At 34.3% G+C, this 25,493-nt stretch overlaps 1 protein-coding gene across 6 annotated transcripts in view; it reads right to left on the bottom strand.

The window, feature by feature from the left end:
- Nucleotides 1-25,229, bottom strand: part of LOC149476210 (phosphatidylinositol 4-phosphate 5-kinase type-1 alpha-like) — a 54,549-nt gene extending 29,320 nt beyond the window's left edge. For all 6 annotated transcript variants that reach the window (XM_089712164.1, XM_089712159.1, XM_089712160.1 and 3 more), the window contains exons 1-4: nucleotides 24,947-25,229; nucleotides 24,776-24,819; nucleotides 13,064-13,202; nucleotides 2,987-3,198 (exon numbers count right to left, since the gene is read on the bottom strand). In XM_089712164.1, the coding sequence (XP_089568290.1) occupies nucleotides 2,987-3,198; nucleotides 13,064-13,202; nucleotides 24,776-24,819; nucleotides 24,947-25,043 (492 nt within the window). In that variant the 5' untranslated portion in view covers nucleotides 25,044-25,229. The remainder of the gene's footprint in view (nucleotides 1-2,986; nucleotides 3,199-13,063; nucleotides 13,203-24,775; nucleotides 24,820-24,946) is intronic.
- Nucleotides 25,230-25,493: the final 264 nt, after the last annotated feature.

The following is a 25,493-nucleotide window of genomic DNA, read 5'->3' as shown; positions in this document are numbered from 1 at the left end:
AAGCACAATGTTGTTTCTTTTTATTTATGAAAAATTATAACTCATTTCTTGTTGTCTTTAATTAAGTGGCCAGCTACACGTACGTAAACAAAGTTTGTGTTACATTCCCACAGAGAGCAAGTGTCGAAACTAACAAGGAATATAACTATTTTTTGTCCCTCATTTTAAAGAACATATTGTCTTGTATGGTTTAATAAAAATAATACTAGATTAAATACATTTTTCAGATAATTGTAGTTCCTAATGTAAATCTTTTGTGGTCAATTAGGGGGTGTCTTTAATTATGTGACCACCACTGTATATCATTTATAAGAAAAAAAAGATGCGAAGCTAGTTTAATATTAGTTTGAATGTAATAAAAATGTACTGCGATTCTACACAGCTACCTAATTGATGTAGGTAGTTGATAACAAAACGCAGCTAGTCAACGACTATTAGTAAAGTGAGGGTAGTTGGGTCGAACGTCGTATAAACAGCGTCCGAGCCCCTAGGCACGATTCGTACGAATGCGCCACGAGACAAAGGAAAGCGGCAATTTATAGTATGCGACAGCTAAGCATGTTCGGACAGGAAACAGTGACAACTATATTGACAACTACTCATCCACAAAAATATTAAATCAAAAGTTACGTCTAACACGGCCATACTGACAATCGTACGTCCTCGTACGCCTTTTCTCGTATTAAAACACTACGGTAGTTCATCTCGGAATTACACAACCATCCTGCCTCGGCCACACTGACCTGACAGAACAATAACCACGTCCACATGACATAGCCACTCCGTTCGCGTATCTTGGTATATCTACGCTCGTTCGACTAGTGAAATACATCACTACGATACGCCAGCGACTAGATAATACCTCAACGCCAGAGTTCAACTAGCGATTTGGATCACTACACACAATTCCTTCGATGAACTACATTCCCGTTACAATAATCCACGTAACAAACTTTTACTTTACACAACGCACGAAAAAAGCACAAACGCCAGTATGCCGTTACAAAACTCAAAACAATTAACAAGTGTAGGCTTGAATTCTATCCCACTTCTGATATAAGAAAAAAAAGATGCGAAGCTAGTTTAATATTAGTTTGAATGTAATAAAAATGTACTGCGATTCTACACAGCTACCTAATTGATGTAGGTAGTTGATAACAAAACGCAGCTAGTCAACGACTATTAGTAAAGTGAGGGTAGTTGGGTCGAACGTCGTATAAACAGCGTCCGAGCCCCTAGGCACGATTCGTACGAATGCGCCACGAGACAAAGGAAAGCGGCAATTTATAGTATGCGACAGCTAAGCATGTTCGGACAGGAAACAGTGACAACTATATTGACAACTACTCATCCACAAAAATATTAAATCAAAAGTTACGTCTAACACATTTATATAGCATTATACCGCCAAACTTCCTTGAACTGTACCGTACTGATCCGAGTAAAGACGGACAGGTGCACAAGCAATTCATCGGTTTTTTCATGCCACACCGGACCGTAAAAAATCGGAATGCCGGACAGTAAAATTCCTTGTAGTGCACAAGCGCCCTAAGCATTGAAGACACAAGCATTTTTTTACTGTAGTGAGAGAATAGTTACTTATATAATAGTAGCTAACGCTACTACAGTATGGAGATATGGTGCAGTATAAAAAAATATTGTGTGGTTTTATGAAACCACGGTAAAAGTGAAACTGTTCGAACGGTTCCGAACACTGCTTTGTGTAGCGCATGTCGCGTGAAGGTCGGCTGCCGAGTAGGTATACCTACTCGGCAGCCGCGATACACGCGACATGCGCTACACAGACCAAAAAGTTTGAGACGATGTAATAAAAGTTTCACTTTAACAACTATAATATTTATTTACAGAAGGAATATACAAAGTGGAATCAGTACAAAGTGGAATCAGTGGTTTGATTAATATAGATATTGATAAGATACAATGATAAGCATATCCTATAAGCGATACCAAATTAATTCCCACGCAAAAAACTGATTTTGGACAGCCCTATTGCCGTATTAGGGTCAGTACGAATGACCTAATGCTCTCTTTATTCCGATAGTGCCATTTTACGTTTGTATTTCTCTTTGTCAAGTCACATTTCGCATTATCGATTTTTTCCTAGTTACCATCTTAAAGCAGTATTACTTCCAATGTGGGAGAGTGATGTTGCTAGACGAGCTATATAGCGCTGTCACTTTTCCACACTGGAAACAAAACTGCTTTAAGATAACATGGGCATACGTGGGCAGGTAACTGTATATAGGTCAATCTGTATCGGAGAAATAAAAATATCTTTTAGATGATTATAATTCCCGCTACTTATGTCGACACAGTATTGAATCACGGTTCAAAGAGCTTTTTTCTTTGTCGTTATGGAAATTATTTATATATTTTCGTAAAATTTTCCACGAACATAATACCTGCTTATACTCATTTAACCTAATGTCTTTGATGTGTGAAGAAGTACCATCCATCAATTCATATATTTTCATACTACGTAATGTATCAAAAGCACTGTTAGCTGTTTTACAAAATTATCTTTATTAGTAACAAAACTGATATCCACTTCAAAATATCCACCAATATATTAACCCACCAAGAAGTCATTCGACTGGAAACCAAACAGATCGCGGAAATATCTAAACGCGAGCAGATCTTTCTCTGGCTTATCGGCCAGACCATCTATAGCGTTCTAGGCAAAACTGATGTGTGTTTAGTGTTCGGCTGTACACAAACTGGTCCCTTTCTGGATTAGAAATCAGGTCACATATAGCGTATTGGGCAAAACTACTTCATCCTACACTAAAATATCTGTCAACACCATCCACTCCCCAAAAAATCGTCCGACTGTATACCGAACAGATCAGCAAAGTTTGTAAACTCCATCAGATCTTTTTCTGCTTTTAAAGTGTTTTGTTCTATTGTCTTATGGGCCAAACTGTTTCACCCTATTCCAAAATATCTACCAACATCATCAACTCACCAAAAAATCGTCCGGCTGTATACCAAACAGGTCTCGAAAGTAACGAAACGCGATCGGCGCGTACGTCTTAAACTTGAACTCGGAGTAGTGGTGCGCGGGCGTGTGGTTCGACCCCTCACTGGGAAAGTTCGTCGTCTCCACCGTCATGAAGTCCTGCATCAGCAGATCTCGTTCCGGCTTGGAAGCGAGGCCACCTATTGCGTGTTGGATACCTGAAAGTAGAAGATGTTTATCGTATTTTTTCTTGTGGGTAGGACTAAATAAAACATATTATAGAATTATTTTTGTTAACGAACATATCTGAAATACATGATACCTAAACAACATACATAATTGCAATATTAATACTGGCCTATTTGTGAAAGGCAAGTACATCTTCAGGTCTACCAGGCGTTTAGGAAGAAAGTCATTTTCATCATGTCATTTTTTTACGTTTTTAACAGCCAGATGCAGAAAATAGGTGATTGCAAAGCAACAACATTTAAAATGGAAATTATGTTACACACATCTATTGATAATCACATTGTCGTATTTAGGCTTGAAATTTAACTAATATTTTAATACAAACAAACAATGGGTATATTTTGGCAATGTTGTGCTAGTTATGAAATTTCATGAATCATCTGCCTGTTTTTAGAAGTACTGATGGAATATGTGTTTCATTCAGAGCATTATATCTCCTACTACTATTTCATGAAATAAGTTATAGGAACTGATGAGTCAGTTTGACATCCCAGATACCATTTCACCCCTTAATCCAGCCATCTCTATAAACCTAGTTTCCAGAGATAATACATATTACAATACAGCAAACACATCCAGCGTATCAAATCGCAAACTACATTCCAATTACCCGTATTTTAAATTCCCGTAAACCGCCCGCGCATTGTTATATCGACTGTATACATACAAACATAAGGCCCGGCGCAGATATGGCGGAGCGCATTTCTCTGTCAAACTATTATCGACTTTGTACTCATTAAAATAAAATTCAAAATCAAATCTATACTAATATTATAAATCTGAAGAGTTTGTTTGTTTGAACGCGCTAATCTCGAGAACTACTGGTCCGATTTGAAAAATTCTCTCGGTGTTAAATAGCCCATTTATTGAGGACGGCTATAGGCTATATATCATCTCGCTAAGACCAACAGGAGCGGAGCACTGCGGGTAGAACCGCGGAGCACAGTAAGTAATAAATGAACGTACAAACATTATACGTTCGTTGGCTTTTGACATTGAATCGGATAGATTAACCTCAGCGACGTTTCCGCGATACGACGCTTATAGTTGGCTTGTTTTTGTACGCGTTTGAATGTTTCTTACTTAATTGTGCAAAAAGATTGAATAGATTCGAGAGGTATTAGGTAGAGAGGTAGTTGCAAATTAAGAGTATCAGGTGTTATACTTTTTGTTTCGCAAAATTATATGTTTCAAAGTCAAACATTTATTTATTCAATTAGACTTCTTGTCAGGCACTTTTGAATAGTCATAACATATTTTTTAACATTTAACACTTGTTTGAGAAGGATACTTAATTGGACAACTTAGAAATTGGTTTATAAGTTATTGCAGCTCTTTTGATAAATTAAGAATATATTTATTCAAGATCAACATCGAGCGTCTTTTAATGCTTAAAAATAATGTATTTTTTGGCTGTCTTCTTCTTTTCTAAGGAAAAAATACGTTACTAATCAATTTTTTTAACACACAATTAATAATAAGCGTGAGTTAACCTTTGCGATCAATACAGCAATTCCACATTCATCAGAAACCAAACTCATCCAATAAAATGTTTACATGCGAACCGTCAAATGAGCATTATAGGTATACCTACTTTTACTTAACGCAAATCGCTTGAGCACCGAAAGAGCCAGAAAACTCCACTTGACGCTATTTTATTTAAGCGTATTAAGATTTAATACCTATAATCTATATATACCTGAGATTTTCCACCAATTTTTACTTAAGCTCTACATATTATGTAATTGTTACAATTTATTTTTCAAACTCAATTTTATTTATTACATCATTTACAATGAGACTTCTTCTACTTCACTTTTTAATAGTCATAACATATTTTTAACATTTACCACCGATTCGGAAAGCGGAATCTATTGTTTTTTACGTAATTAGCTATAGGTAAAGTTATTGCTATCTGCTATTGATTGTAGAATTATTTACAAAACAGACTCAATTAATTATTTATATTGAATTGTTAAAGTTAATTTCCAAGTACTTTTGATAAAATAAAATCTTCTTATATATAAAAATGAATCGCAAAATGTGTTGGTAAGCGCATAACTCGAGAACGGCTGAACCGATTTCGATAATTCTTTTTTTAATATATTCCTTGAAGTACGAGGATGGTTTTTATGTAGAGAAAACGTAAATATGTACCACGGGCGAAGCCGGGGCGGACCGCTAGTAAAATAATATTTATTTGCTTAAAACATGGTACATAGAGATTTCAAAATATTTCGATTGTTCATCATTCTATGGATTCTCAAATATAATTTTTTATATGCAGTGGGTCATCTTCACGTACTCCCTGCACGAATTGCGATGATACATATATTATTGTTTCCGTATTACAATGCAGATTTGTCGAATGTATGATTCATCACTTGCAGAGGAAATCAGCTTAATTTTTGGTCATCATCAGCAAGTATTTTTCCCCTCAGTAGAAACACGCACCTCTCATAAGAGTTTCGGTCATATTTCTCTACAATATCTAATTACGTATAAGCATAGTCTCTCTGAGATTAATTAACACAAATAGTTAAATTTTGACTTCCAGAACCACCATCATATGGTGGATATTATTTATGTAAAAGTCGTCATAGAAAACTAGAAGTTCATTGCATCGTAGCCAACAAATACAAGAGAATTTGATTAATGTTTGTAAACTTCAAATTGCATACCGTACAGTACAATAAATTGTACCAACACTGTCAAATTAAAACCTCATCACTCGACAGTCGTAAAAAGCTACAACTCGATCCTGCCCCGGTACCACGATATTTTATAGTACATACTAGCTGTGCCCCGCTGTTTTACCCGCAGTGCTCCGCTCCTGTTGGTCTTAGCGTGATGATATATAGCCTATAGCCTTCCTCGATAAATGGGCTATCTAACACCGAAAGAATTTTTCAAATCGGACCAGTTGTTTCTGACAATAGCGAGATCAAACAAACTCTTCAGCTTTATAATATAAGTATAGATTATTACGAGTGTGGGAACGAGACGGCGCTAGGTGACTTCTTTAGCACTGTCACGTTCCCACACTGGAAGTAATACTGCTGCGGACATCATAGTACGGGGGCTGGTCTAAATTGTTTATGCAAAACGACAAACAATGATTAACACCCACACTGTAGTTATCGCTAATGATTCACACAATTCACATGCGTCGTTTGTTATGAAATTGATATTTTTGTAGGACAGCGTAATTATTATGTACAAGTGAGAGGTCAATTGCAAGTATCATAGGACATAGGTTATGTTATAGTATATACCATAGGCTAGCTATCAGATATAAATTATATTCTAAAACCTTCCTCATGAACAACGAACAATATTGGTTAAATTACAATTAAAATAGGTGCAGTAGTTTGTACGGTGCAACCGTACAAAGCGCATCATCATCATTTTTGTATGTCACAGCATTTTAATTTTCTTAAATGTACTTAGCGTTAGTTCACGTTAAAACGTCGTGAGCCGCGTACTCTTAGCATTACAGCATAGCATTATTAAAGCCATATAATCTTGCAGCTTAGTTTTAATTATTATCAGCAGCAGCATCCCCAGGTGTACGAACCGTACATCTTTATGGTCCTTCGAGCTTAAGCACTTTCACGCAAAACCAGCTGATCCGATCTATTTGAATTTCGATAAGGCAATATTTTTATTTGAATTGTCTACACAGTTATATGTATATGACATGATCATAAATTATATTATAGTCCTGGGTCATTAATTATCTCTACGGACACTAAGTACATGATTAGCCTTTTATTCTATGCCATATTGACGCAAATAACTTTACTCAAAACGTTTTTTATTTGCGTCAAGTTTTACAAGAAGCTTCGAGTTTAATGGCACCTCTACACAATGGGCAGCGTTGGGCGAGTAGAGGCAATCCCGATAGAGTAGAAGGCCTAAATGTCTAGATCGGCCGTCATTGTAGATGTTTATTCATAATCGCCGTAATTGCGGCAAACATCGACGATCATTTGTTGGGCCAACGCTGCCCATTGTGTAGTATCCATTACTTTAATCTACACAAAGTTCAAAGAACGCAGGTGCAACCATTAAATGACGTTCGTTTACAACTTAAACGTCAACTTTATGACTATACAGTGTACAGTCAGCCGAGTAAATGAATTATATATTCACGATTAGTATATTAAAATGTGATGACTGATGACTTAGTACATTTAAATGATTTACGATCAAATTCTACATTTATAACCTATTATTGGCTTTTACTATTAAAATATGTACGTATTAATACATTTTCATTGATAGTAGATTCCCCCCTCATATTAAAGAGGTTTTTTTTTTGTTTTGCAATTAATTTAATACATAAGCCATTTACTTGCACAAACTAATGAATGTCACAACTTTCTATTTCGTCATAATATATTATGCAAAATATGACGATGATACAATTTACATTCGACCATATAATTTACATTAGGTAGGTATAAATTTTTCATTCCAACCTTTCTATTGTATAAAACTCCAAAAAAAACGCGTGTGTACCGAGCACACCTGTCAGAAGTGAAACTTCTTTGGCTAGATTCAAAATCGTCGCCTTACATCACATGACGTGAGTCGTGACCTTAAAATTTTACTCTCAACGCGCATAAAGAAGTTTCACTTCAAAAAAAAACTTAAAGAATATAATAACACATTTGCTGACGGTACCTTCAAACAATCGATATTACGACATTAACGGTAAGTCTGAACGAGGACACTCATTGAACAAAAATCAGCTGCATCTTGGCTTTGTATTATTTAAATAAAACAAGGATTCTGCATTTCCTTTCATTGACCTGTATTTTATTAACTCAAACTGATAGACAGTTTTAAATATAAGCATTCTAAATTCTAACTAAATTAGTGAAGTAGCTTCGGAACTACTGAAATAATCAAATTTTTCCTCTCTATATAAGTAGGTACATACTTAAAGATAACGTGTATTCTGTGGTATCGTAGCTGTTACATGAATGTACCGAAAAAAATGTTAAAATTTTATTAAATCGAAAGTCTTGGTGTCATTATTTCTTAGATATGTTTTGTGCATATAGAACCCGTTTCCAAAATATGAAGCTTTTTAGGGAACTTGTCGAAAGATTTAACTGACGGCGCGGCGTTACAAATATTACTTTGTTTGGCATACGCATAAAAAATATAGCCAGGAAGTAGGCATATATCCTAATTCAACTCCTACACACTACGTTACCAAACCATTCTATACAACCTGTGTGACCCAGATGCGCTCGTATTACAGAGGCCAGTCATTAAGGGGCTACTTACTGCCAAATGCCTGTTTTCTTCATCTAACTACTCTTCGGTTAGTGCATATAAATGTCCAAAAAAAATATATGTTACTTATTAGACCTTAAACTGTAATTTGAACGTTTTAAATAATTCTATCTATAAAAATAATGTCCGAAAAAATATTCCAAAGTGGAGCATTTCTTGTTTGAATTTTCGTAACTAGGTACGTCTAAACGGTATGGAGTTTTGCTATTTTTCTTTCACAATAATATTTTAAAAGGTGTTTGTCATAAATTGTACGTTTGACGAGACAAGGCAAGTTCTTATTGAGCTACAAATAATTATTCACTGTTTTCTAAATGAAATGAAATGAGCGGGTCCGTGCGCGGGCGACGGGCGGCACTGTAGCTCGAACTGTCGGACGAGGAGGTTGTGCTGCTCATTCTCTAAAATTGTATTTTGCCTGATTGTGGATGGCAATTTTGTGCAATTTTTCTTTGGACAATTTTGTGCGTGCGCGTGGTTTCACATAAGTTTTCTTTTAACTATGTTTGCGAATGTGTGCCCGCCTGCTACTAACTAAGTTTTCTATTAGAAATCTTGTTTTGAACTTGTTTTTTTCTCAGTCGGGTTTTTTAACAACTTTTTTATTTTATGCTTTTTAGTAGCACATTGATTAGCTTAGTAGGTCAAAGCCCTACACCAAATACCCGTTACGTCAAGATGGCGGGACTTCCTCAGGCATTTTGAAAATTATGTACCTATAATTTAGTGCATAATTAGTAGGTACTATTTTATACTTTCGTAAAAAACTTCTACTCTAACAGGATTTCAAGATATTCTATAAACAAAGTGGTCCCGCCATTCTGACGTCAAAACAATAAATATGCGTAACAAAAATAAGATGGAGTAACTTTCTATACTTATTTTCCGATTTTCAAAAATTCGTAACTCAAAAACTAAAAGTATCCTCAAAGTGAAATTTCAGATTTGGGTTCCATAGGACAATAGCTAACCACAAAAAAATTTACGACTCTCAACTCCACGCCCTATAAAGTACAATTTTACCTTTTTAAACTATTAAAATAGTAAATTCAGTATAAAAAAGTAAAATAAAGTTTTTTAATAGCGCCTGAAAAAATTACAATGTTAATAAAATTGCATTTCTTTCAGGCGCTTTTCTCTTAAAATTTCGTTCACAAATACCTATCATCACTGATTTCATTTCACAAAAATAAATCTATGTTGTTTTTTTATTGTAGGTACCTAATATAAGCATGATACACTTTTTTGGAATCCTTATTATGATACCTTTAATTTGATACCCATATTGCAGAAAAAGATTTTTTTTTTGTATTTTAGTCTAGCACCCCACATTTTTCTTTTTTTTTTGTCACCTATCTAACAAAACTTGGGCTAATACGACGAATCTAACGATACCCTAATTAAAGAAATCCATCCAGTGGTTCGGAAGATATCAGAGTATAAAGAATATTAGATACATACAAAGATAGGCGCGAAAAACATAACCCTTCTTTTTAGTCGGGTAATAAAAATGCCCGAGCTGCTGCGGAACGCGACGCGAGCGGATAGTTGCGATAGCGCGGATCACGCTCTGCGCACGTAAAAATGAAGCGGGGGTGCGTGGCTAGCGCGGGGAGAACGTCCAAATCCTCAAAGTCGTTTCACTGTTACTACAACCTTAACGGTCAACGGTCGACTAAGAGAAAGATAAGGCTGGGAAAATTCATTGTTTTAGTACTATTCTCTATATTATATGCAAATTTTTATTCTATAATCTATATATAAAACTACCCGCCCCGATAGATGTTGTTCTGCCTGAAAATATGAAAAAAATACGAATTGGTTGAGCCGTTCTCTAGTTTTACGTTTAACAAAACATTTTTATTTATAAAGACATAAGAAGTTATTATAATTGCAAATTATTTTCATATTTTGGTCATTTTTTTTAACTACAAGCTTTTAATCGAGACTTCACCAGCGTGGTCAAAGGAAATTCCTATGAGAATTAGTTATGTCACCACGATAAAAATAAACTTTATTTCGGCTTACTTTCACATAACATTGAAATAGTAACGTTATTAATTAACTTAGATTAATTAATTCATTGAAATTAATGCCAATGACGTCACGAAATGGCGCAGATACGATCCTAATCTTATTTGAGTCGCACATCCATAGCGACCCAACGTCTACTGTCCGACCCTACAATACTCTATGCCTTACAAAATAAAAAAACTAAGGCCATTCTCCCATTGCGATATATGTATGTAGGCTCGCACACTACGCTATCGGTACAATGTATAATATATTCCGCGGCGACTAGTCTCCGAGACTTGCAGGATACTTGAATCTCCTGTGCGTATCGTGATGGGAGAATGGCCTAAGATAAAATTATATCTCACTAGACATATTCCCTCGATCTCCGGCCTTCCATCGTTCAGAAATAAACCGTGCATGTTTACAAAACAGACTGCTTTGCGTAAACCGGGGGGCGTAATAAAATGTTATCGTTCATCACACGCCGTAGTTTTTATAGGTGCGAAAGGTACGCCGGGATAGGTGGGTAAATTCTCAGGAACTCGTTGTCAGATTTGAAATATTCTTCCGGTGTTAGAGCCTATTTATCGAGGAAGGATATATAGGCTATATATACCAACACCAACAAGAGCGGTGCACTGCGGATGAAACCACGGGGCACAGCTATAGGTATTAAACAGTTAAGTTTATAAATAAACAAATAAATATTAATAATATTCGAGAGATGATGTTAATTGAAGCTGTTTCCTGCGGTTGCTAAGCGGAAAACATATTTCATCCCCTATTTGTTTTTTGAAAAATAAGTGGCCTATTTTTCGTCTACAATTTATTCAATAATTCAAATAATAGTAAGCTCTAGAAAAAATTCCTTAGTAAATCTAAGAAATTTCGAACAAATTATTTTAAACTACCCGGCTGTGGAGGAAGGAAGGTGGAATTCCTCCATCGAGGATCCTCGAGCAGTCTACTCGACTGACCGGCCGTTAAGGCCCCGATGAATGTTGTCGGAAATGTATATTATATGCTCTGTAGCGAAAACATTTCGCTTGCGCGATTCAGAGCGAGGTGTCGCTACACGCCAACACAAACGTGAGCGATAAGGCCAAACATTGCCATAGTTTTGTAATTGTAACCCTCCATTTTGCAATATTTGCCAAGGACCGCACCATATATTAAAATTCAGTCTAGTCTAGACAAATATTTATACTAATAGCTATAGACTTTTAAATAAGCAAAGTCCTATGGGGTTTGATTGAATAAAGTCTATGAATACTTAGTATTATAATAACGTCAATTTGTCCAGGATTTTATGGTCTTAAGTAATGAAATTCTGGTGTATTGCTAGAATAAATTGATAGCTCAAAATATTTAAGACTGGTTCTAATCAATTAGATAAGTAAATTATTCACTATTCTCACATAAGACAATATTAAAAGACTTTCAAAAAAATTATGAATATTAATGTTCTGTCTACTGATAGATTTCTCAGAAATTGGACTGGTCTCATTAAATAAATTAACACTACTTAAATATTATTATTTAGCAACATAAAAAAAAAATCCTTTTAAATGAGGTGTAATTCTGGTTCTTACATAAGCTACAACATTGCCAAAGTTCATCGTTATCAGTTCAGTATAGTCTTTACCAGAAGAAGAAAGAGTCACATTCATATTACGTACATCCTTACAAACCGTCATTCCTTTCTCTTTACCGTAGGTATGATGATGGAAGACTGCTACTACTATCTTAGTAGTAGAAGTAGTATAGTAAAAGCACAGAATACATAATAGTAGCTAAACGCTACAGAACGGACACTCTCCGCCTCCCGCCAAAATTAAACTTACCTCACCCCGCGCGATCGTGATTAAAATGGGCCACATTTTTCTGCAAGGACGATACGCAACGAAGATTGACAACATTAATCAAATTGACTTAAAGTAATTTTATTATTTTGGATTTGTGATTATCGTTTTTCGTAGAAAATGGTTAGATATTGTGCTGTTTACGGATGTATTTCATCAGAAAAACGCGAATTTTTTTTTACGCTAGTCACAAATGTGCCAACCATAAAGCGTTAACACACACATTTGCAGTCTCTACAGTGTGACTGTCAAAACGATAATTTTGTATGGAGTGTCCGGGGTGTGGTAGAAGTAATAGCAGAAATCGTTGAACTAATAGCAGTAGTGCGGATTACCCACTTGTATTAAAAAGTAGAAGCCATTAGGGTGATTTTCCACCAATAATGTGCGAGGATGTGTACCGAGGCATATGTTTGTAAATAACCAATCATATCGCTTCATTTAGTTTGAAGTTTGAAGCGATACTATTGGCTATTAAGAAGCATAATCCTCGCTACACATGCTCGCATGCATTATTGGTTGTAACGCACCCTTGTCCTTTGCGTATAGCTGACCCATCCAATTGTATGGATAGCTCCCCCTCCCAAGTTTGGTCTCTGTATTCATACCCCCCCTCTTGCCCACTTGTATAATTCCCCCCACTCACCCAGCTGTATCGAGCCCATGATCTGCGACGACTGTATCTTCTTGTATGTGATCTCGCCGCCCTCGCCGACCCGACGGTGGCCGATCTTTCGGTCCGACTTGTGCACTTTGCTGATCGCGCCCGACGGGCCGACCGCCGGCTGTGGAGAGAAATATTTGTTTCATTTATTTATCATCATCATCATCATTTATACACCAGAAAAACAAAATTGAATACATAGTACCATTATCTTATTTAGGGCTGATTTTTCAATCCTTGGTTAAAACTTATTCGTCGAATAATGTATAAAACTAACATTTTATAAACGTATTCTAATTGCCCGTATTTGACAGTTTACGTGACATTTTAATATTATCGTGTAATACTTTATTGGACGGATAAGTTTTATCCAAGCATTGAAAAATCGGCCCTTAATTAAACATTCATTGTAAAACAGTCTTTTTTCCGTTCATTTTATTTATTTAATTACAAATTATTTATTCTTTATGCGGATTTTTCTATGAAAACGAGGGCGAAGCCGCGGGCGGAAAGCTAGTATATTATAATATACAAACATTTCTTAAATCATTTATTATTCCTATATATTAACTAAACATAACAATCGTTGTTCAAGTAAAGTTGTTTATTTAAATAAAAATTAAAAATTGTATATATGTATGTATATGAGGTTTTTAATTGTTATGCAAAATATTTTTATCATTTTTTGTAATCAAAGCCGAGGTTTTTAACATTAACTGAGTACAAAACAAGAAGACATACTTTCTAAATGAGTATAATTACATTATATAATAATGAGATAAGAATTGCATATATTTTTTTTTTATTTAAATTTCTTTAAAATTTGCACACGTAGACACGTAGAGTTTAATTAGGAGTTTCTTGCTGGTTCTTCTCCATAGATACTGCTTTCCGAATCGGCGGTAAATGTTAAAAATATGTTATGACGATTCAAAAGTGCTTCTAGAAGAAGTCGAATTAAATAAATAAATGTTTGAGTTTGGTTTTAGTTTTTAATGCATAAATGCGATTTTAGGAATTACATACATTTCCTAGGAATTGTATACAATGACGGATTACATACATTTCCGTTAACACATAGGTACATGATGTCAGTTAAGATAAATTCGTTTCGTGAATAAAAAAATAACTTTTAAAAATGAATACCAATTTTTTTAGCGACTACATGATAAGTAATTCGTAAAAATTAAGGAAAGATGTAATTAAAAAGGTCATTTACCTAAATATAAGATAATAACACACGAAAACATTGTGTTTAATGAAATAAAAGCTTTAAGTCGAGCCAATTTCATAGGCAACATTTGACGTCTATCAATTTTTACACGCTTTATATTAGCTTCACCTGTATGTTTGTATGTTTGTAACCGACTTCTTTGGGCGCGATTTTGACCCACTTTAAACGGCCAGATTTCGTTCAAACTTTGTAGATTTATTGAGGACCGATGACAATACACTAATTTGATAAAATTATTCCATTTTTTAGTTCGGTTTCTATAAAAAGCGTGTTTTTTAGTTTTTTTAAACTATTATTATTATCTTCGAAGAGAGGTAACCTGCTTAAAAACGTCGATTAAAGTGAATTAATCGATACGCACTTGAAACATTTGTCAATCGAACTTGAAACAAATTTATTAATTTATGATGATTTTTATTCACAAGTAAGGGCGCTTGTGCACTACAAGGAATTTTACTGTCCGGCATTCCGATTTTTTACGGTCCGGTGTGGCATGAAAAAACCGATGAATTGCTTGTGCACCTGTCCGTCTTTACTCGGATCAGTGCGGTACAGTTCAAGGAAGTTTGGCGGTATAATACTATCATAAATGATTGTTTTTGCATTTTACAAGAAACGAGTAAAAAATATAGAAGGTGAAATATTATATTATTTCGTTATAATAAAAAGTAAAGTTCCGTAAGAGATTTAAAATGCGTGTTTCACTTACTTATTTTAATCGGTGACGAGGAGCTAAAGCTATTCCCACTTGAACTTTAACTTACCAACACTTACTTAGATAATAATTATAGGTCAATGCTTGGTTAATGTATATAAAATAACAATACCGACTTCTCAAATCTCATTGCCAACTAAAAGAAAGTAAAACAAGAGCTTGCTTTCAATTGGCATATGCAGTAAAAACAGTAAAATCCAAGCAAGTGGGCATTCGAAAACAATTATAGCTACAGTGACTCGTAGACACAAAAAACCATCCGGAATAGGGAAAAGTAAAATGTCGGACAGTAAAATTACGTATAGTGGACAAGCTAGTATATAGATTAATGGCGTGCCATACCGGACCGTAAAAAATCGGAATGCCGGACCGTAAAATTCCTTGTAGTGGACAAACGCCCTAATCAATGCATTCGATTCTAGATGTCAGATTTCGATTTTTAGAGTAACGTCTCTGGTATTTAAAAAGAAAAAAAGTTTATTGACACAAAATTGTAACGACGTCAGTTCTTTTATTCAGAAATTGTTTATTATGTTTACAATGGTTTATCAGTAAAATGAAATCTTAAAATTACTTGTATCGGTCATTATTATTATAAATATGTAATCGTAATTGAAAAAAGTTAAGCAAATGTGCAGTTCTAACAAAACGAAATATCATGTTATTCTATGTCGTCGTTACCTACTAGGACACACACATTACATTGTTGAATTTTGTTGAACTGTCAAATGTTGCCTATTAAAATGGCTCTACTATAATATAACACGCAACTTATTGTATTGTCTTGTCACCGATGCAGATGTAGCCAAAGTATGAATTAAATCTGACCGTTTAAAGTGAATCAAAATCGCACCTAAAAGCGTGTTAGTACCTAATCCCATTTTTGAAGTGAAAGTTGAAACTTCTTTATCGGGGTTGGGAAAAAATTTTGTGTAACATTTTTTCGTTACGCGTGACATTTTTCCGTTACGCGCCATCTTTTTCTTATCCCTACCACGCGTGATTTGACGTATTTCTGTAAAGTTGCATATAGAAAATTATTTTTTGAAAAATAAGGTCATAAAGAAGTTTCACTTGTACACACGTGAGAAATTTTTTTATTAATAAATGGTTGTGCGTATGGATGTATATTTGTTACTCTCACAAAAAACAGCGGAACAGATTCATATGAAATTTACATCAGCATACATAGGCTAGTCTTCTCTAAACTCTCAAGTACCACGCGAGCAAAGCAGACTCTAGTTACTTACTTAGTTACTCAAATACATTTCAGAACGCAACCAAATGGAAATTTTGCAATGAAAAATGCAAAATTTCAAACATCCATCATTTTTAGCGTGACACAACTTTAATAAATTTTAATACGGACCGGGTTGATTTCTACGTTGAAATAATTAAGGCATATTTTTCAACTGACTCTAAAATGGATGTTATCTTTTCGACTGTAGATATAATTTTTTTAAGTTAGGTTCGTTATGTTTGCAATTCTATTATTCAATTAATAATTCACATATTTATTGTTCACTATAGCTTTCCACTCGTAGCTTCGCCCGTGTTATCGAAAATTTAAAAAATTACTACGTTATTCATTAGTGAAAACAGAATGAATTTCGGTACAGTCGTTTTGGAGTTTACATACCTACATAGATATATTTTAATTTATTTATAGGTATAGAAATCGTAAATAAATAAATAAATTTAAATAATATGAATATTTTACCCTCTGTGAAGTTATTCATTACAAAGCGTATTCACTATATTTTACATAAATTTTATTTATATCTATACTAATATTATAAAGCTGAAGTTTGTTTGTTTGTTTAACGCGCTAATCTCGGGAACTACTGGTCCGATTTGAAAAATTCTTTCGGTGTTAGATAGCCCATTTATCGAGGAAGGTTATAGGCTATATATCATCACGCTACGTCCAACAGGGGTGGAGCCACGGGGGTGAAACCGCGCAGAGCGGCTAGTAATATTATAAAGCTAAAAAGAGTTAGCTGTTTGTTTGTTTGAACGCGCTAATCTCGGGAACTACTGGTCCGATTTGAAAAATTATTTCGGTGTTAGATAGCCCATTTATCGAGGAAGGCTATAAGGCTATATATCATCACGCGACCAACAGGAATGGAGCCACGCGGGTGAAACCGCGAAGCGCAGCTAGTCCTACTAATATTATAAAGGCGAAAGTTTGTATGGATGTATGGATGTTTGTTACTCTTTCACGTAAAAACTACTGAATGGATTTGAATGAAACTTTACCACAATATAGCTTATACATCAGAATAACACATAGGATAGGTTTTATCCCGGAAATCCCACGGGAACGGGAACTATGCGGGTTTTCCTTTGAAAACGCGGGCGAAGCCGCGGGCGGAAATCTATTATTAATATGTAAACTTAACAAACAGGCTTTAACTCGTGAAATTATTGTCACCGATCCTTGATAAGTGTACCTACAAAGTTTGAATGCAATCTGTCCGTTTAAAGTGTGCCATAATCTAATGAAGTACTTTACAAGCATACAGATGAAATCTACACTAATATTATAAAGAGGAAAACTTTGTTTGTTTGTTTGATTGTAATGAATAGGCTCATAAACTACTGGACCGATTTTAAAAATTCTTTCACCATTCGAAAGCTACATTATCCACGAGTAACATAGGCTAGGTTTTATCCCGGAAATCCCACGGGAACCGAAGCCGCAGGCGGAAAGCTAGTCAAAAATAAAATCCTATCAAAACAAAGCCAACACTATGACGTAGGCATAACACCTAAGCAGATATTATTGCACTTTGTTAATTCATCAAACGGTGCATTTACATCAAACGAACATAGAGCTAGAGCAAGAGCATTATTTCGTGATCTTTTACTGTAAACGAAAGCTTGTATTCAGTGTTGTTCAGTAGAACATTGCATAGGATCTTTTCGAACGCACTAAGAACAACGAAAGAATGCTCTACGCCTGTTTACACTACTGTATAGGTACACTTGAATCTAATATATATTATAAAGGCGAAAGTTTGTAAGGATGTATGGATGTATGGATGTTTGTTACTCTTTCACGTAAAAACTACTGAACCGATTACAATGAAATTTAGCACACATATAGAGGGTAACTTGGATTAACACATAGGATAGGTTTTATCCCGGAAATCCCACGGGAACGGGAACTATGCGGGTTTTCCTTTGAAAACGCGGGCGAAGCCGCGGGCGGACCACTAGTTTTACATATTAGGGTTAGAATGAGCATTCGCTCGCTTGATGTAAATGCACCGTATCTGTACGATAAACACGAGAAGGTCGTTGTACTTCACAAATAATGATGGTGAGTCACCGTTTCTCAGACTTAACCATTTATGGTTTTGGCTGGAAGAAAGCCAGTGTCTCTATAGGCTATACGTATAGAAATTTTCATTTAAATATGTCGCAGACAGATTGTATAATTTCGTCGTTTACAAACGGCGTCAGTTACTTTAGAAAAGTCTGTTTTTTGGTCCATCGTTCGTTCTTCTCAAGAAAAAGCGAAAGAATGCGCTACGTCTGTTTAGAATAGAAGAATTTGACATATTGAGGGTAGAATGAGCATTCGGCATTCGCTCGTCTGATGTAAATCGAGCTTCAGCCATACGACTTCCACTACTCCATAGGCCTCCCAAAAAGACTATTTTTTTTAATATGCTGATGATTTTCTTTTTCAAAACGTCCACAAGGAGCCGATTGCGATCAGACGGAGCCCTATTTCTGTGGTGCTATAAATACAATGAACATACTCCTTTTTTCAAACTAATAATAACTATTTTTTGTATTCTTTATAAATTTATATTTATAAGTTAAGCATTTGAATGCCATAAAACCAAAAATATCTATTTCAATAAAAATATCCGATTACCAATTCTTAGCATATTATACAATATGCCTCGTCATTACTAAAGCCAATTTTTTGTAAACTGACGTCTTTTACAATTTGTCTGCGACATAATATAGTTATGGAGATGTATAAGTTTGTGCGAAACTGATATTTGGCAAACGTTGCCGCCCATGCTGCTAAATTACGGAAATGCCTATAGTTCCTTTTGTTATATTCGTAGCGAAAAACATCCCGCGAATAACAGGAATGTAAATAATGTACTATGACTTGAGATAATGAAATTTGTCGTAGTAATTGAACAAACAAATGATCACATAAACAAACTAGGTACCTACATAACTACACATTTTGACGCGCGGTTTCAAAAAAAGCATGCAAGTATTATTTCTATTCGCATGTGCTATTCTGGTATTAGATAAGCTACATCACCGCTAAGTATCATCAAAAACCGTTCAGTGACTTTCGCGTGAAAGAGTAATAACCATACATCCATACAGCTTTATTTTATAATATTAGTAGGAAATAGGAGATGTGATATCACAGACGAAGTATAAAAAAGACTATTAATTTTTATACACCCTGACTCTCAAACTTTTACATTCAAATACTAATATCTAGTATCTACCTAATTAGGAATTTCAAGTTATAATTATTTACAAATGCTAATAAACGATTTCATTCTTGTTCATTAAATTTCCTTAATTTACTATAACCAGTATAAACAAGCAAATATTCAATGGCGAAAGAAATCGAACAAGCTCATTTAGAAATTAATTTTCAAATTAGACAAACAGGTAGTTCCTGCATAATATAATAGTATACAATTACAATATATACTTGATTCTATTTCATAGGTATCATACAAATGGAAATCTGTTCTATATGTGAAACTAGCTGAGCCCTGCGGTTTCACTTACGTCGTACCAACTTAGTATTTGACCTTACACTATGCAGTATACATAGGTATAGCATTTATGAAGGACGACTACTTCTATGAGTTTCTGGAACAGAGCATTCAATGAAAAATGTTACAAATTACGGGAAAAACGCTTTATCGACTCCTCGCTATGCCCTAACTATGAAATATCCATGCCATATTAATTTTTTACAGGACAGGTTAGTCATATTACAAGTCCTTAAAAAACTGTATGATACATTATATTGTAATTTATGATGAAATGAGGGTTTTCCGTTGTATACAAATTAAGACAGGATTCTAAGAAATAATTTCGACATCTTGTGCTTATAACATTCTTAATATTATCGACCTTGATTATCTGCACAACTTCATAGAGGTATATGCACTTAAAACTAATTCTTAAATAAACTATATTAATAAAGCTGAACAGTTTGTATGTTTGTTTGAACGCACTAATCTTAGGAACTACTGGTCCGATCACGATATTATTGCTCGCACGATATTCCTCGCACACTATTGGTGAAAAAGCACCCTTACAATTACCAAACAAGGCCTCCATTCACACATCTTGACATTACCATTGTCGAGAACAATAAAATATAATCAAAATATACGCGTACGTATGTCGCAATTTAATTTCACTCAATTATATACAATGAACGTGTTGCTATGCACGACAAAATAGCGCACCATGTATTTAGTTGCGAAGGTAAATTATTGTAAAAGGTCGAATTATCGTGAGGCCTTCTTAAATGTTATATAATTAGGTTAAATAGCATTTTCCTTCAATGCATGTGTCATACATGTATTAATAATAATTAGTATGCACCCGATTCTTGTTGGCATAAAGTGAATGCATGTCTCTTTTGGTAGTTTCTTTTTAGAAGCATGTGATAAGAAGAAGGGAGTAATTAATGTTTTCACACAATCTGTTGGTTGCCTGGAAGAGATTACTTGTTAGTAATAAGGCCACCTTCTGTGTTTGTCCTAGTTTAAGTTTTTATTGTACCTACTACTGTAATGTTGGCAGCACAATAAAGTGTTTAAAATAAAATAAAATAAATAAGATTATTTTTTATTTAGGCCTAGGACAAGATTATTCAGAGCTAATGACCAACATTAACTAGTTACAAGACATTTTTTTATACTTTACAGTTTTGACTAATTGAAATATAGGTGATCACTGTCAGATCCATAAAATATATAGTTACATTACTGCATTGGGTGGATGCAGTATGCCAAAAAAAGACTGACAAGATCTAGGGGAGGCCTACATCCAGCAGTGGAAGGGAATAGGCTAATGTGACAACATTGCCTACTGCAAATGTTCTTTCCCTTATTTTATTGTTCAATTTTCATCATCATTATAACATTAGTAGTTTAGATGCCATTCATGTTTTATCACACAAAGACATATTATTATTATCAATAACCATCCCTTGGGATTAAAACTCAGGAAGTCTTAACTTACAATATAAATTAATCTACGATCAAGGCCATTATCAGTTAGAAACTACAACATTATACAAAATCAAAAATTTGCCAATCAAGCACACTTTTTGCATAATCAAAAAAACTATATAATACTAGCTGTGTCGCGCGGTTACACCCGCAGACAAAACCACTTGCAAAAACAAGTATTTATATAATCCATATTATGTTATTCTGATGTACCTATAGTCTACATTCCTGTAAAGTTTCATCCAAATACGTTCAGTGATATTGACGTGAAAGAGTAATAAACATCCGTAAATCCATCCATCCTTACTTACAATCTTTTGTATTTATAATATTACCTAGTAGGATAAGAAAATGTACAAACTATCTTAATCTTAATCTTTCTTAATCTTAATACTATTATAAAGGCGAAAGTTTGTATGGATGTATGGATGTATGGATGTATGGATGTATGGATGTTTGTTACTCTTTCACGTAAAAACTACTGAACCGATTACAATGAAATTTAGCACACATATAGAGGGTAACTTGGATTAACACATAGGATAGGTTTTATCCCGGAAATCCCACGGGAACGGGAACTATGCGGGTTTTCCTTTGAAAATGCGGGCGAAGCCGCGGGCGGAAATCTAGTCTAGTACTATTATAAAGGCGAAAGTTTGTAAGGATTTATGGATGTATAAATGTATGGATGTATGGATGTATGGATGTTTGTTACTCTTTCACGTAAAAACTACTGAACCGATTACAATGAAATTTAGCACACATATAGAGGGTAACTTGGATTAACACATAGGATAGGTTTTATCCCGGAAATCCCACGGGAACGGGAACTATGCGGGTTTTCCTTTGAAAACGCGGGCGAAGCCGCGGGCGGAAATCTAGTTTAAAATAAACAGTTTGCAAAACAACAGTATAAAGTCCAAAGGTGACAAAAAATTATCAAGATTTTAACATTACTTGTGAGATTACAATTTTAATTTTGTGTAAAACAAGTTTTTACATAATGAGCGCTATGTGGATGCTGTATTTGTTTTCTTATTTATATTTGTTGATTGCCTCTTAGGTATAGTGATTTATAGTCCTATGAGGTTCCAGGTTTGATTGTGATTCTAGGCCAGTATTTAATATATCTATACTAATATTATAAAGCTGAAGAGTTTGTTTGTTTGAAAGCGCTAATATCAGGAACTACTGGTCCGATTTGAAAAATTGTTTCGGTGTTGGATAGGCCATTTATCGAGGAAGGCTATAGGCTATATATCATCACGCTAAGACCAACAGGAGCGGAGCAATGCGGGTGAAACCGCGCGGAACAGCTAGTTTTAAATACTGGCCTATTTATGTGTTTGCTTACAAGCAACTACATTTAGAAAGGCTTTCAAATTGAAATAAAATGTTATTCATATACAATTTATACAACAATTTGCAGCATTGTCATAACATATTATAGTAAATAAGTGAAGTCCCATGTCCCCAAGTGGGGTAAGGGGCAGATGCATTATACATCTGTTTCACTGATCGATTTTCTTTAGGGACAATATACTATACATGCTCATTATAGAAATTAATTAATATAATGTACTAGCGGTCCGCCCCGGCTTCGCCCGTGGTACCTACATGTTTAAACTATCCTATCTCTCAAGTTGGATCGAACCGCACATGGTGTGCGAATTTTATTATAATCGGTTAAGTGGGAGTGGGAGTCCATTGAGGACAAACATTGTGACACGAGATTTATATATATTATTAAGATTAATATAATGTATTTAAGATACATCTGTAACAAAATTCCATATTACTTGTCTACGTCAAGACTGATGGAAATGAGTAAACACACAATTGATAATAAAAGTAAATAAATAGAGATTAATTAGTTCATTTCACAGTCCTAATCATATTTTTTGGACTAAAAATGAATTGCTATTGAAGAAATTAAGTATTTCCACACTTATTGAGGTTAAGAAGTCAAGGTGTTCTGAATTTAATCTTTTAATCACAACTGATATCCATACACCAACCATTTTGTATATTTTTGGAAAGAAAACATAACAAAAACTATAATAATAGCTTCCTTATATATATTTCACTACATAGTATAAAACAAAGTCGCATTCTCTGTCCCTATATCCTTATGTACATACTTAAATCTTTAAAACTACCCAACAGATTTTGATGCAGTTTTTTTTATATATGTATAGAGTGATTCAAGAGGAAGGTTTTCTATACTAATATTATAAAGAGGAAAGGTTTGTATGTATGTATGTATGGTTTTCACGCATAAACTACTGGACCGATTTTGATGAAATTTGGCACAGATAATCTTTAGACCCTGAGAAAGAACATAGGCTACCTTTTATTGCGAAATATGTACCTCGGGCGAAGCCGGGGCCGACCGCTAGTAGTATATAATTTATTAGGTTTTGGACAAAGCGGGCGAAGCCGCGGGCGGAAAGCTAGTACTTTAATAATAAGAAAGGTGAAAGAAAGAAAGATGGATTTATCATCCTCAACATATAGATACAACACATGAACCGGTAATAAAAATAAAAAAAAGAATAATAATTAATGTTATTTCCTTTTTATAGTTATTTTGTAGAAATAATATAAATGTTTGAATAATAGTTTGACTTGGGCAGGTGATATATTATGTAAGCAATTATCATTCTAGTTTAAAGAATCTTGTATCAGATATTTTAGAATTCCAATCTTGTAGATTAATCATATAAATACATATTTAATATCTAAAGTACTTCTTGTTGTTAATAATGTTTGTATATTGTGTAAGAACCTCAATTAACTATATCATTTTTTATTTAACTCAGAGTGACATTCATAGTAATGATATGTTAAAATACTTGAAGAGAAGTATTAGATAAGATGTTACAATATTAATCTGGAGAATATAATGAACAAATATCAAAATTTATCATATATTTAACCAACTAGTGGTCTTTTTAATGTTTTACAACATGTAGCTTAAGAAGTATGTTTTTTAATCTTCTTCTTATATATAAAAATGAATCGCAAAATGTGTTGGTAAGCGCATAACTCGAGAACGGCTGAACCAATTTCGATAATTCTTTTTTTATTATATTCCTTGAAGTACGAGGATGGTTCTTATGTAGAGAAAATGTAAATATTATGTACCACGGGCGAAGCCGGGGCGGACCGCTAGTTGTTAATATAAAAAAATTTCACAGTCATTTATTAAAAGGCTTAAGGTTCTCAGAAACAAAATAATTAACTGTAAATCAACAAAAACAATACAGAATAAACTGTACATATTGAATATACCTTGGAAACTGGCATCATTAAGGTATGAATTAAAAGAAATAACAATACACGCGTATTATCGTACCATGACGATTCTCATCATCATTGCATTGTCTCTGTTAAATAATTTTGAATGCTAATGTACCAATGCCTTGGCACTTTCTCTAGTAACAACTAATGTGAATGAAAATACATATAACTCATAATAATACGTTACTTACATCGTATGGAACATTTTTTTCAGCAATGGAAAGCCTGTCGCGATCTGTAAGGAAATAAATTTCATGAAAATAGGGCCGTGTAAGTGGGTCGTACATCATACTTGGACATTCGAAAAGATCGAGCGTGATTCCGTTTGATCGATGTTCATTGTATTTATATGTAAAACATACCATCGTCCTCCGAGCCTGACGGCCCTGTGCCGATATCCGCCTTTTTCGTCACTGAACTATCCATAATTTCTATGTGATCAGTATCTCCCGAAGCCATTTTTGTTTTGTGTTACACCCCCTATTTTGAAGTCACTACGATCAATGTTAACACAGAATTAATTAACATGGCTCACATCACAAATGCATCGGTATCACAATGATTCACTATAATTTAATTAGATGAAATCAATTAGTTTACGCGAAAACGCTCGCCCAAAGCAACCGACTGACACGAACGTTCATAGTAACTGGGTTGCGATGTCACAAATTTACAGCACCTTTCATTGATCACATTTTAATTGATTAATTTTTTGTTAAAAAAATAAATTAAAGAAAACCGTTAATATTATAAATTTCTAAACTATAATTGTCATTACATAAATAAATTTCATATTTGATCCGCTATAATAACATTAAATTTCTTTTTTTTGTTGAAAATAATTTCCTTTAAAAAATTGTAAGAACCATAATATATTGAATTTAATAAATATTTTATTATTAACGTTGT

This window comes from Colias philodice, chromosome 28 (genome assembly GCF_061535455.1).
Source record: "Colias philodice isolate Cphi_HAF_F1 chromosome 28, ilColPhil1 Martin Lab GWU primary, whole genome shotgun sequence".
NCBI classification, from domain to species: domain Eukaryota; kingdom Metazoa; phylum Arthropoda; class Insecta; order Lepidoptera; family Pieridae; genus Colias; species Colias philodice.
Note: the sequence above shows the minus strand (reverse complement) of the source record. Positions and strands in the feature narration are given on the sequence as shown.